Below are 18,972 nucleotides of genomic sequence, written 5' to 3'. Positions count from 1 at the left end.
TGGGATCTCTTAGCCAATGACTCAAGCTACTGCAATTTACAGCTGGTGACAAGGCAAAGAAATAATTTCTAGGAAAAGATGAATATGTGGCAGTGTTTAAGAATGTCATTGATCAAAAAAACCACAAAGAACATTTGCCAAAGTCATTCTTAGTTCTTCTACTTTTGGTGCTTTCTGAACAGCGGATGTGCTCAGCATAGCTCTCAGCTGCAGGATGGCAGCTCAGCACCCTTAGCATTGGAAGGTGTATAAACCTCAGCTCATCTCTTCCTTGCTGTCCCTTTAGCCAGCTGTATTGCAGTTAAAGCCTGCAGGCATCCTTAGAAATAGGGTGGAGGAATACCATGTAATCCCTTGCAGGGTTGCAGCAACTTTCCTTGTAATAGTTACAGGATCTCTTCAATATTTGCAAAAAAAGGCAAAATGTGATTTAGCAGAGCCACAAAAATCTGGTTGTTAGGATGTACAGAGGAGAGGTGACATACAGAGCAGAAAAGAAAACCTACTTCTGGTGGGCACAGTAAGGAGTATGCTGTAGAATGTCTGGTACTGTAATACGTTTATCTAGTTTCACAAAGAAAAATAGTAGTAATTCTACTACTGATGATAATAATAATAAAGAAGAAACAGAGGTACTTTTGTCAACAAATTGCCTTTTCCAAAGAAAGAATTGGCACTAGCATCAGGATACCTCAGCAGAAAGGGATTAAATATAGGAAGGGGTCAAATATAAATTTGAAAAATCTGGTTTTAATCCTTAAGTGTGGAAGTGCAAACTCACTCTTTTGAGAAGGCATCATAATTAACTTAATTAGCAATGGCCTAACAATCAGGCTGGTTTTAGGTGATGGTTTGGGCAGAGTAGCTTTACTAGGACTCCTGGTGTTCCCTGGTTATTTATTACTCCTGCCCCTCTTCACTGCTTTGAACTGTGTGAATACTTTTGTGGGTAGCAGAAGGAAAAACCACAAAAAAGGAGTGAACTGCAGTGAACTGCACTGTGATTTAACTGAAGTATGGTAGATTAACACAATTAATGTAGGTGTATGTGTGAAGTAACTGCTAATTACTTGGGATAGCAAACAGGCTGGCTTTACTCACCCTGACATGCAACTTTCATACAACTGATGGTAACTCTCAATTTGTATGCCACAATCCAAAAGGTCTCTTAGTAATAAACTTCTGTACTGCTAACAATTCTCCTTTGAAGTTGGTTTTGATGCTTTGAAGCAACCTTTCAACCCATCTCAGATCACCGAATTGAGACACAGTGGAATATGTACACAGGAGAACTTCTCTAGGGTACTCCTGGAAAGGTGAAGAACCTATGTGAATTTTTCCAAAACAAGTTGGGTTTCCTGCATGAGGAAACTCAAGAAAGACCAAAAAAGTGCCTGAGCATGGCTGTATGGATAGTCACCATGGATCCCAAAATATTTGTGGAGCCCTATTTAAATTTGAATGCTTCCTGTGTCGCTTTGCTGCAGCTCCTGCTGCACTTGGCATGGTGTGAGCAGCTGCACAGCAAGACAGTGGTTTCCTCCAACAATGTGCAGGTGGTACAGCATCTCTCCTGGGCAGAGCATTTGGGGCTGTCTGATAGTTTATTTTGGAGCAGGTTGATGAGACTGTGACGTGAGAGGATCCAGTGTAAGGTTGGTGATGTAATTCCCATTTCTGTTACTCCTTTTATTAGGAGTAACTTTGACTATGAAGGACTTGTATCTAACTTCCTATAGTGTCTGGCTCTGAGTAACCCTGTTCCTCAACAGAGGTGCGAAAATCATTACATGAGAGGTCTTGGTTCAGTGAAGGCTTTTCATCTGGAGCCAAACCCTTTGTCAGTATTTGCTGTCTCATGATGAGGGATGGGGAGTACCTAGCAGAAGAGGCCATGCCTGGGAGACACTTTGGGAAGCTGCCACATCTGCCTTTTTGGTGCTTGCCACTAAAGCATTGCCAGGTGAGGCAGAAGGCACATTGTGCTTATCTGCAGGCACTCAAACCCACTTGCACAGGCATCAAGAGGAAGTGCCCACCGTGCTCATCTTCTGTTGCCCTGAGCTGATGAACTAATTGAGAAAATTTCAGTGGGTGGCGTAAGCCCAGTGGGGAAGTTGCAGCTCAGAGATGCAAGCAGTCAGATACCTCTAAACTGCAGGTAACTGTGAGGGACGTGTGTGCTGCCCTTTTCTTTCTTCTCCCTACTTTCTTACCCTGAGTGGCAGCTGTGGAACTTAAGCCTCTGTCAGAGCAACCACTTCAGCCTGAAAACCATTTTCCACCTCAAATTTTCTCTAACAAATACCTATGTTAAGGAGGCTTTAGGAAGGTTCAGCCGTAGTCTGACAATACTTTTTGTGTGGTGGGAAGAGAAGCAGAAACTTGGGGGCAAGATATTTTGTGGGCATTGCAAAATTTTTAATGCCTTGTATGCGTGCACAGAATAAGGATCAGATGTAATACATATGCATGAACTCCTTTTTAAAATCAGAATTTTGAGAAAGGCTAGAGCAGAAATGTTTATGGAAGATGCTGTTTCCTTACCCCTTTATAGGCACTGGTATGAAGAAGAGAAAGTTAATGATCTTCTCCAAGGATTCCTCTGGAGTGCTCATCTGTCACCCCCAGAATACTTCCAGAAGTGCCTTAACAGTATACTAACCCAGCTCATTTGCCCTTTGCTTTCTTACTCCCTCCCTAGTGGAGAATGCCTATGAAGTGAGAGACTCTTTGAGAGGTTCTTTATTTACTGTTTGCTTGTTTGTGATTTTGGCATATTCACATTGCTCACCTGCTGCTCAAGAAGAGCAAAGAAGCCCACGTTTCACCTGGTGTGGTAATGAGGCTCCCCATTACTAGAGGGGACTTTTTTTTGATGTACTTCAGCAATCCCTGACTCCAGCACAGACTGGTTTCCTAAAACAATCTGTCCTGCTGAAATGTTACATTTTGAAAAGTTTTCTCTGATATGCAGGTGCCTTAAAAAATTTCAGCAGCATCTCTAAGTAAAAAGTAGATGTGTACATGTAGATTTGGGATGCTATAGCCTTTATATAAATACACGTATGTATAATATGTGTATATATATTGTATACATATAAAATATGTATATACATGCAATACAAAGCTTGCAGTCAATTATTTTGAAGGTCTTTCCCAGCATGAATGGTTTTTTGGTTCTGTGAGTATGAAAATTGATGGGCCTTCCCTGAAGAACAAATGGAGCTGCTTGAAGATACCCCTTCCTAAAATGGAAATCCCCAAAACCTACAATTTGCATTGTTTTCCAGGGGAAGGGGAGTGGAAGGATCTCTCAGCCATTAGGCTTGTTCATAGGTCTGAGCATCCTGTGATGTGTCAGTGTCCCTGGAGGAGGTACAAGTTGGGCAGATATCTGAGAAGCCTCATTCCTCCTCCATTGCTTACATCCATCCAAGGCAATTACTAGTGTAAGAATGAAGTAATACAACAAGATATCTGACCCTTAGTCAGGCCTTTCATTTTCACCACACTTTTTTACCCACTGGGCCTAATTGGCAGGATAACAGTAGTTTCAAGTCTCTCCTGCTGAGCAGTCTAAGCTGTCACACATGGGTGCAGCTGGACAGCTCAGGACCTGCTGTTGGCCTCTGCTTTGGCAGCATAACTCCTGTTTGTCTGCAGAGCAAGTCCTGATGCAACCCAGAGAAAACTCTGGGCCCTTAGAAACTCCCCCCTTCAGTCTCTGGTAGGGTTGATTTAAAGAGGATGAATTCACAGCCTCATCACTGCACTGCCCAGCTTAAATTAAGCCTGTAACGAGAAACTTACCATGCTGGGTTTTTCAACACTGATGAGAAATGAAACAAGCCCGGTAAGGAGATTTCTTGTAAAAACACTTCTGCAGTATTGGCTCAGTGTTGGCTCACTTCTTTCTTCAATAATAAATCTTTTTGATACTTACAGGAGACTCCAAGGCTGCTCTCTAGTGGCTGCAACTGTCATGGTGCTTTTTGAAGGACCAGCTAGGGTTTTAATTTGTTTTAATTTGTTTCAAAAAAGTTTCCTGAAAAACAGCATGATCCTTCTGATTATTTCACTTATTTTTAAGGGCTTTGCAGTGGTTATTTTTCTCTTTTTATGGTATTTTTTTACATTCATTGAAGTGTCTTATTTCAAAGAGTTGATGATGGTCCCATGGAAAAGGAAATCTGGTTTTGGTTTGGCATTTCTTTCTCCTGTCACAACTGAGAACCCCCACAGATCATTCCCACAAAGTGCCCCTGTCACTCTTCCCACCAGGACAAGGTGGGTGGTTCACCCCAGGCCAGTGCCTGGTGATGAGAAAGGCAGGCTGTCCTTCCCAAAGAAGCATGGGTTGTCCACCCATGAGCTCTGCTGCAGCTCGTGGCAGTGGTCTCTTGTTCTGGTGTGCCTTTTACCCACCTTTGGGTTCACTGTGCTCAAAATAGTATCCTTCCATGGGGTGCGATGGGCTCAGCCAGAGAGAAAAATTACTTCCCTCTGGCTTTCCTTCAACCAGGAGAAAACTCAAGGGCCCTGTCTGAACCAAGAGTTTATAGGACAGATCCTTCTCTGCCACAGGTCTCCCTCCAGGAGCACTCTGTGCAACCTGCAGGAAACTGCCGCAGGGAAAAGCAGCACTGGGGATCACTGCCTTTCTTGCTTACAAGGCAGATATAAAGCATTGGAAAAAGAGAAGGTCGCTGTGTTTAACAAGACACTTTCTTTGGATGTTTCTTGCACATGGTCCCTGTGTGTTGTATTGGCTGAGCCAGAAAAATGTCATGTTGCAGTTTTCCAGAATTTTAAAAAAAATTCCAAATTGCAGAAATGTATCCTGTAGAAGGAAACACGGATATTTCAAGCAGGTACTTTTGTAAACAGTGCTGGTTTTATAAAAAGATTTTGTAGTGTTTTGGTGTAGTGGGTTACAGGTAGAGGGAGAGGTTTTTTTAAAGTCCATGACCATCTTGATCTACCAGATTCTTTCATAGACTTCATTCCAAACTGTTTTTTCTTTCAAAACCTGTTGAAAATGCTTCTCCAGCTGTCATCTTTGGTAAACAATTTGTGAGTCCTCAGCTAAGGAAGGGTCATTCTTTTTCATGTCATTGCAGGGAAGATAGAGAAGATCAAGCCTCCTCCATCCCCCACCACGGAAGGCCCTGCCTCACAGTCGGACCCTCCATCCGAGGAGTCTGCAGGAGCTCAGCGACCCAAGAACCTGATGCAGACCCTCATGGAGGATTATGAAACACACAAAACCAAGAGACGAGAAAGGATGGACGACAGCAGTGTAAGTGCAATTCTCCTTGTCCCTTTTTTGCTCTGTGGTAGAGACCACAACTCTCAAGAACCAACAGACAACGAGAAAGATTATTTTACTGGAATCTGCTCAGATCACCTTACAAGTGTGTAACGATTTTAACACATTGTAAAGGGCAGGTGTTCAAAATGGAAGGATGTGGGCCAGTGAAGAGCAAGAATGTGTCACTGCAAATATTAAAGGCAACTCGTATTACATTTCATTTTAGTTAATTATGTTAACTAATAATGAGAGCAGTGGGTAGCTGCCCTGTAATTGGCAGATTCTGTTAGTTCACACATCACCCAAGACCCTCCAATGGGTTATTTTAGTGATGCTTTGAAATTTGTGGATCAAGCATATATTTGCACCTGTGTTTTTAGACCTGCCAAAGTCCCATCCAAGTGTGCTCAGTCTTCAGTGTAAGTTGATAACTTCCCCAGAAACTGCCCGTTGTGGAACTGGGCTGAGAGTGTTTCAGAAGTTAACTTCGATCCTTCAACAGCCAGCTTGTTGTGTCCTGCTGGATTTGTTGTCATTCTTCCACACAAGCAGTAGTAGAGTTTAATTGAATTAAGGTGTTCTTTACTAAAGACACTAATAAGAAGAGCTATGAGTTTTGTAGCTGGAATCAAAATTCAGGAAAATCCCTTTTTCCTAACAGATCATGAGCTGTTTCTTATTCAGAGTCATTATTACTGTGCAATGAGTGCAGAAGATAGTAAGATACAAGTTCAATGTCAAACTCTTTAAGTGGACACAGTGTTTGCTGAAGCAGCCAAAGTCCTCTAGACACTTCCCAGATATGTCTGAACGATGACCCTATTGCCAAGGATTCTCCAACAAACTGCTTTCTAGTAACATTCATTAAAGGCATGTTCTCAATAGGCGTGTAGAAGTGAAGGTTTGTAACACGAATACTGCACTAATCTGGCATCTTTTAATCATTACTTGTGAATATTGCACAGTAACAAAAGATACTTAAAATCAGAGGGAACGCACTGTGGAGGGGTCCTGTTGCACTCTTGTTGGCTAACTAAAATGCAGATAGATTCCTGCACACCAGAAACCTTCTGGTCCCTTTTTCTATTGAGACCATTGATAAACAAGGTTCCATTGTCCATCACACTCCTACAGCCACATAGGAAGCCAGCTTGTGAACAGGAGCATGTTTTGTTCTGGCAGTGGCCTCTTGGGGCCACATCTTAGGAAGGAGCTACTGTCTGGTTTCCTCTCCCTCCCCAAAGCTCCTAGTGAAACAGGGTGCCCCACCTGTTCTGGTGAGTGCTGTTTCCTGGCATCTCCCCAGAGCATCTCTCCGTGAAGGTGCTCAGAGGCTTGCAGCGCACATAGCACAACTCTCATGATTTTTGCAGAAGCTGAGAGGAACACAAAAAAGTTGGTTATAAAACTCCCACTGTGCAAACCAGCACTGGTCCTCGTGAGTCCCACACTGAGGCCATCAGCCTGCTGGCCGGAAACTTCAGAGAAGTTGCTCTGCTAATGGGGTGACTCTCAGCTTTTTCTCACTGCACTCTTCCTCTACCCCTGTGATGAGTGAATGTGACTTGCCCAGCCTGTGAAGTGGTGGCTTGTGGCTGAAATCTTAGATCCTGCTCATTTGCCTGAGCACAGTTCCTCAAGTGCTTGCAGAGCTGCGCATGTGCTCCCTAGAAAGCAGACTGGCCACAGTTGCCTGGTCTCTGCTACAGTTTGAAGTGAGCCCTGATGTCCTGACCAGAGTGCTGGTCTGGGCAGTGTCTGACCAAAGGAGGTGTGCTTTGGGTGCTATATCAGCTCTCTGCTGCTGCTAAAGCTGCCCAGGCACTGTCTGCCCAAAGATGCACTGCCAGAGCATTGGTGGCACTCAGACAACCTGTTGGATAGATCCTCTTCTGGCATGAATTTTCAAGGCTTCAGTGAATTTGCGAAGTCCCAGTGCACACCAAACTCCCACAGTGTTGAGGTTTGTTGTCATTCTCCTCTTCTGTAAGCATAAAACCAAACAAGATCTACATTCTTGCTGCTGCCCACCCAAAATCCTATTAGAAGTCTGTGTCCTGCAGAGCCCAGGGAGAATTTCCTCAGATCAGCAGGAGTGTTTTGTTTCTCTTCTCTGGCTTTTTCCGCTCTCCTTTGGTAAACAACTCCTGCCATTGACAAGGGAAAGATAATTTTACTAAGAAGTGCTGCACTTGTACCACTGTCAGTTTGAGTGAATATTTTGCAGTCCAGGCTCAGCAATTATTATTTAAAAAACAAATAGCTTTGATTTCTCAGCAGAGAGCATTTGAACAGTGTTCTCAGGAAAAAGGATTTCTGTAACTAAAGAAACAAAAGAGAAAATCACTGCACTATTTAAAAAAATACATTAAATACAGTGGGAGAGGGAGCATAAGTGACAACCAGACAGGCAGCTGCTACTTGGAGCATTACATCCTGAGAGCTGAAAGTGGCTCAGCATTGCTCTTTGTGAGTGAGGGGAACGGGAGACATCCTCAAGTACTGGGAGCAGTCGGGGTGCCTGGCACAGCAGCCTTGGTGTCCTGAATGGAGAGATTTGTGGAAAAGTTTCGTGTCCATGGGAGCTCCCTCTTGTGCTGAGGACACCAGCAGTACTGAACTACAAAGATCCACTTTCTCCCTGCATAAGCCACAACAAAAGACAGGAGGGTGGTTTCAGTAGGACATTTACCCTCTGTAGTCTCTCCTTCAGGCATCACCACCTTCTGTTTTGTGTCTGGCTTCAGTGTCTACAATGTGGCCTCTCTGCTCAAGGCTTGTGGGCTGTGCCTTTCAGAAAGTGAGGGCAAATCAAGTGCGTCTTGGAAGAGTGTCACTGCTCAGGAAAGGGGGCAGTTTCTTCCAGAGGATGTGCTACAGTACAGGTTTCAGCAGACGAGTAAAAGAGAAAAAGCTGCAGCAAGGAAATGGGTCAAGCACTGATGGTAAACAAGACTGAGACTGGCCAAGCAACGTCATTAAAATAACACCAAATTGACTTACCTTTCTTTTTTATATGACACTGAGTTGCTTGAAGTCTTATACTTTGGAATGTGCCAGTTCTTGGAATTTCTGTAATTTGTTCTTGTTTCCTAGTTATAACATGCTTGTTCAATGTACTAATGCTGGTCTTTTCCCTTTCTACCAGTACACCTGTAAATTACTGTCTAGCAAGGTTATTTCTGAGGTACTTTTCAAGTGCTTGTTTATTTTTGCTTCCTCTTGCATGGTCATTCCAAGTGCATGTTGCTGCAGTTGGCATTTTCACAGTGTGTGCCAGTGCCATTTCAAATCAAAAATGTGTGTGTGTGTGATATTCCCTTATATCTCTCGTAAACAAATATTTGTGTGGCTGTTTTTCTAACCCTTGGATTCTAGTTACAATTTCTGCCATGGGAGGGGTTGTAATTAAAGGGATGGGAGCTGTTGCCTGGGACCAGAGCATTCCTGAGGTGAGAAATGAGAACTTCTCCTTAATCCCTCTTAGCATTTAGCTGGCAAAGCTAAACCTGGGATCCAAGCATCCTCAGATGCTGAGTGAAACTGCTGTGGCTTTCCTTTGTCTCTGATTACAATGTATTTAATACTATCAAAATCTCTGGTATTTTGTAAAGAAACCTGCACACCAGCCTTTCATCTGTGAAAGAGTCAGATCCAAGTGCACAGCCTCACTCTGCTTCATTTTGTGAACCTTTCTTTGTCCCTGTCTGTTGTGATGTGATGACTGATCACAGTCCCACAACTTAGCATCAGTGTTTGTCTCAGAGTAGAATAAACCCAAATCTGCCAAATAAAGGGTATTTACAGTAACATTTGATATTTTAGCAGAGGAGTAACTTGCACGGTCCTTATCCCCACAAAGCTGGACTTGGCCAAAGGCAGTAATTTTAAGAGCAGGTAGTTTAGCAATGTTTGTTAAGAACAAGGTGCTCAGTAATGTGTATATTTTGAATGCCTGTAATTTCCTCTGCAGATTGTGGTAATGACTGATATTCATTTGTCCAACATCAGCACTTTTTTATAAACCTGAACCTTGAATTTTTTTCCTATTTCATAATATATTTGACCGCATCAGCTACCTCAAGACAAGTACATGAATATTTTCTGACCTGGAGAGTAAAGCAAAGTCAAGTCTATGCCATTTCCTATTTATTAAATAATTTAGAGCGGGTTTTATCGCACTGATATAAGCCAGTGATTGATCTTTGTGTATTTATAGATAGTTAAATCAGTATAAGAGCAGTGTGCTTTCAGAGTCCTGGTTTTAAACACAGGTTGTGCCTTTTCTCCTCCATAATATCAGCACAATAATCTAAGTCAAGATTTATGAACAGCAAGTAGAGATCAGAGTGTTTGACGTTGCATGAGAGGCAGTTCAGTGTTTACATGGCCAGGCCATTGTCTTCTGCTGGGAGGAGTTTTGTGTCCACCTTGTGCAATGGTAGTGATACAAAGAGTAAGGAGCTGGAAAAGAATGTGTGTGAATTGGAAGGGGGTTAGAAATAAAAAAGTCTATGGGACCCAGCAATTCCTTATGCAAGTGAAAGTATGTCCTCTGGCTATTTCCCAGTATCCAGACTCAGACTGAAGAAATCATGTGATTTTCACTGGAAATCTTCAGCTGAAACCAGGCAGGTTGTTTCAGAAGGAACAGCAAGGCTCAAGGCACGATATGCCCCTACTCTCTACTGACCCCACAGCTGACCCATGTCTCCTCATTACCAGAGCCTTCCAACATGCACTCTGGTGCAGGCAGGTGGCTGGCTCAGTTTTAATCATTGTTGGCAGTGCTGTACCTGCCCCGTCCGTGCTTGCAATGGCTTGGGAAGCAGCAAACAGCCCCCCAGCAAGGCACTGTAACTGCTGACGTTCAGCTACTGCAGCAACTGCATCCTGCTTCATTAGGGTAATGTCTTGCATCACTCAGACATCATTCCCAAATTCCTGCAGCCTGTACTAAAAGTACATCCCTCTGCTGTTTAAAGAGACCTGTATGTGTGCCCCTATATGGATGTTTTTATCCTCAAAGTCTTCTGCTTTTGGCCTTACAGCTAAACATATATTCAAGTGTACAGGACATTAGCTTGAATTTCCTTAATACCAATCATACTGTAGGAGATAACTGCATGAAGGTGACATTTATGCTACATTAAAGGCTACTGCTGAAAAATTTTGTGTTACAGAACAGAAGATGGAACACACTGGATTTGATGGCATAGGGCACATAGTTTATGTTTTAATACTGACAAGCAGCAATTTAATACTGCCACTGTCTTGTTTCAAGTAAACACATTTTAATCTGAGATACCCAGCTCCTTACTGTGTTTACTAGCAGTCTGGGTATTTAGTAAACAGCATTAAGTAGGTACAGTAAGGAAAGTACCTTCATACTGGAGAAATAGATGTTTTCTCAGTAGTTCCAGTTTTATTTAAAGCATTTAGTTTATCATTCCTGAGCAGGAACACTCACATCTGCAGGAGCAGGCAGCCCTGCATTTGTGCTTCCATCTCTTGGTGCACACTGGGCTCCATGAATGTGTTTCCTGCAGTAACTTTACTACATGGTACTCACAGATTTTAGACACCCAGACCTTTGCATTGTCTCTTTTGTTTTTTTCTTTTAGTTCTTCCAGATTCAGATGGGAAGAATCAGTAAAACATTAAACCTCAGAAAAATTGTTTCGCTTCCACATCAGTTTTGCTACTACTGTTCAACAAAAATTAGCTTGTACTGTATAATAGTCAGCTTTCTGACTGCTCAAAAAACACCACTACTTCAGTGGTTGTGATAAATGTGTTTTGGGCTAAAGCATATATATATATTGCTTTTTATTGTTGTCAGTAAGAGATCAATTATTAAATCTGCTAACTGTGTACTGGAGTTGTTAAATCTGATGGAGGGAAACTGAGGATAGGTTAGTCCCCATCTCTAGAATTGATAGAAAAATTATTCTTACACCTAACAGTGGCAGCTATCTCAATTTTTTTTTTATTTGTTGTTTCAAAATCCTCAAAAAGAAAATGAAATCTGCAAGGAAAGAATCCTCTGCAATTCTTAGTGAGACCTCGAGCTGCAACCATACCATCCAGAAAGAAATTTTCTGCAGAAAGATGAGGAATAGTTCTTACAGCCCTACATATCTTTTGTCTTTCCCTCACACCTACTTCTGCTCTCCAAGTTCTTCCTCTTCTACTACAGCTGGTATTTGAATCACCTCTGCCCAATGAGACATTTTATGTAACGCTTTTTCCACTGGTGTGGCCTTACATTAGGACATAGTTCACAAGCTGGAGAAGCCTAGGCTTAAGTGAAGCATCTGCTCCATGATCTTCCTGCCATCTGCAGTTACAGCTCTGGCTGCCTTAGGACACCCTGAGCACCAAGCCTGGCCCTGTGTGCACCCACTGAGCTGATGCAGGGCATTATGAAGCATTGAGATAGCATTTTTGACCTGCTGTGGAGAGCCTGGGGGTACTGGACTCATTCTGGGTCTAGAGTCAGCCCTGATACCAGCCAAATATATTTTAAAATGGAGATTGTTGGCTATTTTTAGTCAAGCAGCTTCCTGGGTCATGAATTCAATGCTCCATTGAGGAGTCCCAATTCCCCACTCAGTCATTCCAGTTGTGTGCTATAATTATGCCACTGTTTCCTCTAGCAGGTCTAAAACGGTCACAGCCTTGTAAAAACAAGGATTGTTTTAGGTCAAACATTCTTTTCAGTAGATTAGAAGAATAATTCTGGAATAACTATTCAAAGGGATCTTTAGTTTATTTTCTGTACCATTTGGTTTTAATATTGAGCCAGACATCACTGCTTGCTTTCCTGCAAAATCCAGGTCCACATTCAATGCCCTCGTACCTCTGATATGAATCTGGATACAGTTTTGCTTGAAGAGTGAGCAGCATTTGTAGAAGTAGACAAACTTTGGGGTAGGTGTGCAGACCAGGGATAAATGGAAGAAACCCTATTGCCATCTTTTAAGACAAATACAAGCTGACTGATACAAAGCAGGAATCTTCAAAGTTTAAGTGTCCTGAATTTTGCAAGCCATCCCCAGAGACCCTCACAACGCTGTGATTTCCAGCAAAGAACCTGCTGACTTCAAACTGTTCCAAGTTACATAAAATCCATTTTCTTTTCAGCCAGCATACTTTTTTGCAGGCCAAATTCCACAGACCTTATTTAAAAACATAGTGGCAGTTTTAGTTTGAAATTTATGATGAATGATGCACTGATACCCACTCCCAGTTTTGCTTCTCCATTGTTCAGTTTGGGGTGTCTTTTCTTGATTCAGGCATTCTGCAGTGGGAGTAACTCCAGTACACAGCTTACAGGCTGATGTCTCAGACCAACTTTTTCCTACTGATTTTTATTTTAATTTATATTTTATTATTATTATTATTATTATTATTATTATTTATTTTTGTTGTTGTTGTTGTGGGTTTCTTTGTTTTAATAAAATGTTAGGTTTGTGAGCACATTTGCCCTCTACTAGGAAAAACGGAAACCACTCAGACCTGATCCCTCCTTCTGGTGGTTGTTCTGGAAAAAGAGGAGGCATGATTTTGGGCAAAACTTCAGAACAAAATCCCTCTAGTGGACCTGGACTAACTGTAGCCATGGTCAGTGCTGAGAAGGAGCTGGAGCTTTCATTAAAATTTGTCTCCGTTGGCCAGATTTTGCCTTCAGTTCTTTGGCTTGCTCACAGTCATAGTCAAAAGAAACTAGGACGGCAAAGAAATACTAATGCTGGCAAAACTCCATCCTATCTTCAGCTCCTGAATGGAGGTCTGGAGGTTACAACTGGCATAAATGCAGTAGTGCATTCTCATTCCCGTAAGCAAAGTTATGGTGGCCAAAGTTATTTCAGCTGGTAGCTCAGAGCTGATTTTCTGATACTGCCTGTACAAGAGCCTTGTACTGTGTGCTCTTCCAACCACCGCTTGTCACAAGCTGAAAGAAGAATTTCTTTAGTCTTAAATTATTTATTTTTATTCTAGTCAAGGCTTAAGTCCTCACTGCATCTGACTTTCTTCACAGAAGAGTAAAATAGCACCATCCTATCTCAAAAGGCCAGCTACTCTTCTGCAGTCAGGGAGTGTGCAGAGTGGCTTGCAGGAAGCATTACAAACCAGGGATGGCCAGCATTGTTTCAGTGAAGAGTGATGTATTTGTTGTAGGATTTTTTTTAACTGACATAAAAATTTTCAGTTTGCTTCTCTGGGAGGGATGGTTAAAACACACTGATGGCAGTTGACATTGCCAACTCTGTAGTTTCGTCATGGAGCTGTTTGTTCAGTGTTGGTCAGAAAATAACATTGTCATGTGCTTCTGTAAGAAGGCTCCAGACCCCTTTATATCTCACTCTGCTGTGTGGAAAACACCCACAGCCATGCATTATTTGCTGAGGAGTACCTCAGACACACGTCACAGTAACGCCTTTTGGTGTTGTCTCATTTTCTTTTTGACTTTCTCAAAACAGGTCTTAAAACGGTTTCCTACATTTTTATTTAACTGTTTATGTACATACGTACAAGTAGGTACACAGTGTGTGCATATAGCTGTGTGTATGATGTGTATATGAAATACATTTAAATGTGTCGGGCCCATGTTGAACCGGGCTTTGCAGGCCTTCCTTGTATAAGTCTCATTTCCCGTATGTGTAGAGTGGTTGCACTCTACACATACGTGCAGTGGAACACTTCGATAACTGTGCACAGTAGCTGCAACCCAAAGACCACAAGAAGATGCAGGGGCCAGGGCTGGGGGCCGGCTCTGACTACTCCTGCCTGAGAGGGTGATGTGCTGCAATAGGTGGCTCTCTGCTCCCTGGGCTTCATGCACAGCTCCAGAGCAGCCTCTGGACAAAGCTGCAGGGGGGCTGCTGGCTCCTGGTACTGAGGGTATGCAGCTGCCCCTAGGGAGAGGGCCAAAACCCTGGGATGGGGCAATTGCCGCTGGGCTGGTAGAGGTCAGCTGGGGCTCCCCTGGAGAGAGGTGGATGCTGCCAGACAACTCCTACCACTTCTGTCCTCCCATGGTGTGGCTTTGCTCCTGTGTGCCATCCCCCCACTTTCACATCAGTGAGTGCTTCATCGCATGAGTCTTCTTGTTCTGCACAGGGTGCGGCACTGGAGCCCCATGGGGAGCGCTGGCCTGGCTGGTCCCCCCCCACCTGGCTGGTCTCTGCCTGCCTGGGTGCACAGTGCGGGACACCCCGAGGGCAGGATCAGCTGAGTGACATCCTGTGCTTTCCTTTTCTCTCCTGACCAGGTCCTCGAGGCAACCAGGGTGAACCGCAGGAAGAGTGCTCTGGCGCTGCGCTGGGAAGCCGGCATTTATGCCAACCGAGAGGAGGACAAATAACCACACTGCAGTGTGAAGACAGCAACCAGGCATGCCGGAACCAAAAAAAAGAGAAAGGAAGAAAGAAAAAAAAAAAGCAAATACAAAAACCCACCATGAAAGCAGCAGCATTTTAGTCCAGTATTTATTAAATACACAACAAACTCAATGCACATAGACACAGAAATGATCCAGCTCCTGGCAATCCTAAAACTACAGGAAAACACACCTAGAAAATAGCCCCTTCTTCTTCCCTCCATCTCCCCTCTGAAATAATGCAACGGAGAGGGTGCAGGGGGTGGGAGCCCTTGGGGGTGAGCACAAGGGGGTGGTTTTGCTCACGGACCGGATAGGCTGCAGGCATGTGGCAGGATGTCAGTCATGGAGGAGTCTGCAGCCAGGGCTCACACTTGTGTTTCTCACTGACTGAATTGCCAGCCCTGCCTTGCCCCTGGGATCACAGTCCCCCAGCAGCTCCTGTCAGAACCTCCTGCAGTTCCTTCGCCTCCCACAGCCGCTGCACCAAGACCGTTGGCGTTAATTCGGCGTACTCTTATCCAGCCACAAAACACAAAGATACTGCCCTCTGTTCTATTTCTTTGAGGAGACTGAAGGGTTGGGTTTGGGATTGGGTTGGTTGTTAGGGGAGCATGGGTTCTGCTCCCCTTCCTAGTAATTTACCTGTTTAAAACAAGAAAAACCCAACAAACAGGGAGGCAGTTACTGCAAATGTACAATCCAGCAAACTCAGTCGAACAGTCCTTGTGTTGCAAACACAAGCCATCACAATTTAGGAGTGGAATAGATGGGGATGAGAGCTAAGCCAAATGGATTACCTTAGCTTTAGGATCCTATATGCTTGCAATATCACCTGAACTCCAGGTTCTCGGAGCATATTTACGCAACAAAGTTTCTAAGTAGAAAATCTGTATTTAGCGGATGACAACTATTTTTTGATGGTGGGGAGGGAAAAGAATGGCATATGTGTAAAATCTTTGAAGATGGATAATTTGAAGTAGAAAGGTAGTGGGAAAGGGATACAAAAAAAAGACATTTAATTTTTAAATGAGGCAATAAATGAACTAAGCCAGACTCTGGCCTAGAAAGAGGTATGAAATAAAGAAGAAAGATAGTTATGTCTTCAACTATATTTATACAACGTAAAAAGGCTTTGAAGTAGAGTGCTTTGTGGAAGTCTTCACGTTTCCAGGCAACAAAAAAGCTAAAGGGCATAATGAGTTGGAAGGAATGAGCGAGGAAGAGCAGACAAGGGAAGAAAATATTATTTTAGCCATTCAGCCAGTGTTTTCAGCGCTACAAGCAAACCATAGAGCCTTTAGTTATTGCTTAGGCTTGGGATCAGCAGTGAAGGATTAGTGTGGATGTGTGTGCGTGTGTGTGTGTGTGTGAGGGTGAGTGCATGAGGCTGGCATACCAGAAAGTGTATGGCAGTGTGTGTACTGAATATTTTCTCCACAGCTGTTTACCAGCTATAGGGGTGAGTGCTGTTTTTTTTTTTTTTTTTTTCCGAAAGGGGATATAAAAATAAGGCACTGAGTTAATGCAGTATTTGTGATATTAAAATTTGACCCAACATGGTATTTGCATGAGTCACAATTGCAAAGTATTGACCAGTTTTGTAAGCTGACGATTAGGAAAAGAAATGTGGTATTTATTCTTGTGCTTTGTATTTGTATGTAGTATAGAGGCTGCGGGTTTACTCTTTCTTATCACCAAGCAATACAGTAGGAATATTTTACAGCTGAGAACCATAATTTCTGGACTAGAAACCAACAAGTTTGGGAGGTGACAGGAAAAAAGACACCAAGCCTTTTTTCTATAAAATTATTCTGTCTTTTTTATAATCAATTTTTATTTTGACATCTTTTAAAAAAATCATCAGCCAGGATACTGTGTCCTCCCTAAGCCTTTCCTTGGTTTCATGACCTGCTGTGCTGTTTTATCCTGAAACAGTAAGCTCATTTAAAATGAGTACCGATACTGTGAACATACTTCTGGTGCTTTTCTTAAACAAACACAGAGCTTGCAACCAAATTACTCACTACCACCCCCCTTCAGTTCCTCCAGCATGTGATTTCTGTCCATGGACACTTACAGTTTTGAGGCTTATTTTCAGGGAATTGTAGTACATACATTTATATATACCCATTGACTCAGTTCTGTCAAGTTTCTCCAGAAGTGCTATTGAACTGGAGAAAACCCTGCTGAACCGAGAGCTCATCGTGATGAGGGCAGCGAGCTTATCTCAAGGAGGCACCATGGGGAGGCTCCATGCCTGTGAAGGAATTACATATCTGATGAAGTGGACCTGTTTTTCTGGCATGGTAATCAAGGTGAACTGTGATTCATGTCTCTAGGCGGGTTGTTACCGTTCGACTGTGGGAAAAGCACCAGCACCAGTGCAGCACTAGTGAGACCATGTGTCATGTAGCTGCAGCTGTGAGCTCCACGCATCTGTGTCAAGAAGATTCCTGGCCTTTGGGGAGAGCTTAAGAGAGACTAGGAAAAACAAGTTTTCTGAGAAGAGGAGATGGCCTCTGTACTTGGGGTGTGGTGGTCTTGCATTAAATGGCACTCTTCAGAGTTTCCCCCAGTATTTGCTCCTGAAAGCTGGGTCAGCCCTGGACTGCCTTCCCAGGAACTTGCATCTTTATTTCCTTTGGCCTGTAGGCCTGTTTTTCCCTCCAGCTTCCTCACTGGAAGCCAGTGACAATAACGACCCATCATAACACATTTTCATGCTTTGGTCTCTGTGATAGAAACATTTGCTTTCAGCCCCTGCCACAAAAGTATTTCAGTGCAGGACAGACAGACTTTTCACCCAGCAGAGTTTTTCTCTTCCAGAAATTATGGACACTTATAGTCAGCAGCACATTCAGTGCTGTGGTAACAAGAGTGAGATGCAGTTTACTTGCCTCTGTTATTTCATTTGCATGCTACCAAGCTTAGGTGTTTATAAGTATACGCCAGTAATACATATCTATCTATATATGACTATATCAAATGCAACAAAAGAGCACTATTGCAGAGTTAACTTTGTCTCCACAAAAGAAATGCTCAGATCCTTTCCCGTGGCAAAGACTGGTTTTAATGAAACTGTGTATTGAGAAATAGTTAAGCATTAGCATTTGTGATTATAATTGGTTTGGGGTTACAGTGCAGGTTTTCTGAAAAATTTATTTTTAAAGCTGCCAATTTGGACTTCATCTTGCTCTGTACTGACATTTCTGAGGGAAAACAGAGTAGTATTGACATGTTTGGCAACCGAAAGGCAGCATCTTTGTCATGATTTATCAACCAGTTTCAACAATACCTGGCTTTCTGTATGTTAACCACTTAAATGTTATCCTGCTTCTGTTTTATAGTGACTGTGAGGCCTACAATGCAAGTATATAATTATTTTCTCATTAAAACAGAAACCTGTGTTGTGTTTCTATAAATCTGCCTCTTTCTTCGTGTTATTGCAGGAAGGTGTGCCCCTGAAAGCTGCATGTGGCTGGAAGAGAGTGGCCTGTGTCCCACCTCCCATGGCAGTCAGTCAGTCTCTTCCCGTGGTTCTTCACTCGGTGTCGCTCTGTTTGTCTAGAGATGGGAGAGGTCTTTCTCCACACAGTGGTGTCAGTTGCGGGAACAAGAGCATCCCTGCATATTTCTTTCCCATTATCATGCTCGTGGAGGTCGGCAGAGGCCAAATCTGCTTTATGATGAATCTCATGACCTTTCTTTCCTTGCTTCCTCCACACCTTCAGGAACCCCACAGTCCTGCCTGGCAGAGCACACCCTTTTAAATGTGTCCATTTATCACACACCTGGCTGCAGCAACCAGCTGCTTGCCCATTGCCCCTCACTCCCCCTTCATGGACAGCCGGACTGGGGGAGATCCCATCCCTCACCCCTGTTAGGAAGCTGGTGCCAACTTTTCCCTGCGAGAGCTGGGAGGTGCTGGAGTGCTGGGTGCACCTCAGAAGGGCCACAGGGACTTGTTGGGATCTAGCCAGCTTCATGCCAGCCTCTGCCCCTCCCTGTGCTGGGAATAGTCAGGTATTTAATTGCAACCCTCCCATGGGAAGCAGCAGAGGACACCGGTGATTTTGGTGGGAGTTGGCGAGGGACAAGTGCTGCCTTTAGTGCTCTCCATAACACCAGCCCTCCTCTGCTTGTGCAGATAGTATAAGAACTACCTATGGAGAAAATGAGATGTGGGTTTACTTTCCAGTTAGGAAATACTACTGGAAGTCGAGATATGGGCTAGAGAACAAGCTTGAAAATTTATCCATCAATTCCAGTC

The 18,972-nt window shown here is 43.3% G+C and overlaps 1 protein-coding gene across 1 annotated transcript in view; it reads left to right on the top strand.

The window, feature by feature from the left end:
- The window catches only part of LOC309585120 (PALM2-AKAP2 fusion protein-like), a 96,044-nt gene extending 77,928 nt beyond the window's left edge, over positions 1-18,116 (top strand). The window contains exons 3-4 of the mRNA XM_082301644.1: positions 5,124-5,302; positions 14,592-18,116. Coding sequence (XP_082157770.1) covers positions 5,124-5,302; positions 14,592-14,684 — 272 coding nt within the window. The 3' untranslated portion in view covers positions 14,685-18,116. The remainder of the gene's footprint in view (positions 1-5,123; positions 5,303-14,591) is intronic.
- The last annotated feature ends 856 nt before the right edge of the window (positions 18,117-18,972 follow it).

This window comes from Coloeus monedula, assembly GCF_965178545.1.
Source record: "Coloeus monedula genome assembly, chromosome: Z".
In the NCBI taxonomy this organism is placed as follows: domain Eukaryota; kingdom Metazoa; phylum Chordata; class Aves; order Passeriformes; family Corvidae; genus Coloeus; species Coloeus monedula.
This window is presented reverse-complemented; position numbering and strand designations above follow the sequence as displayed.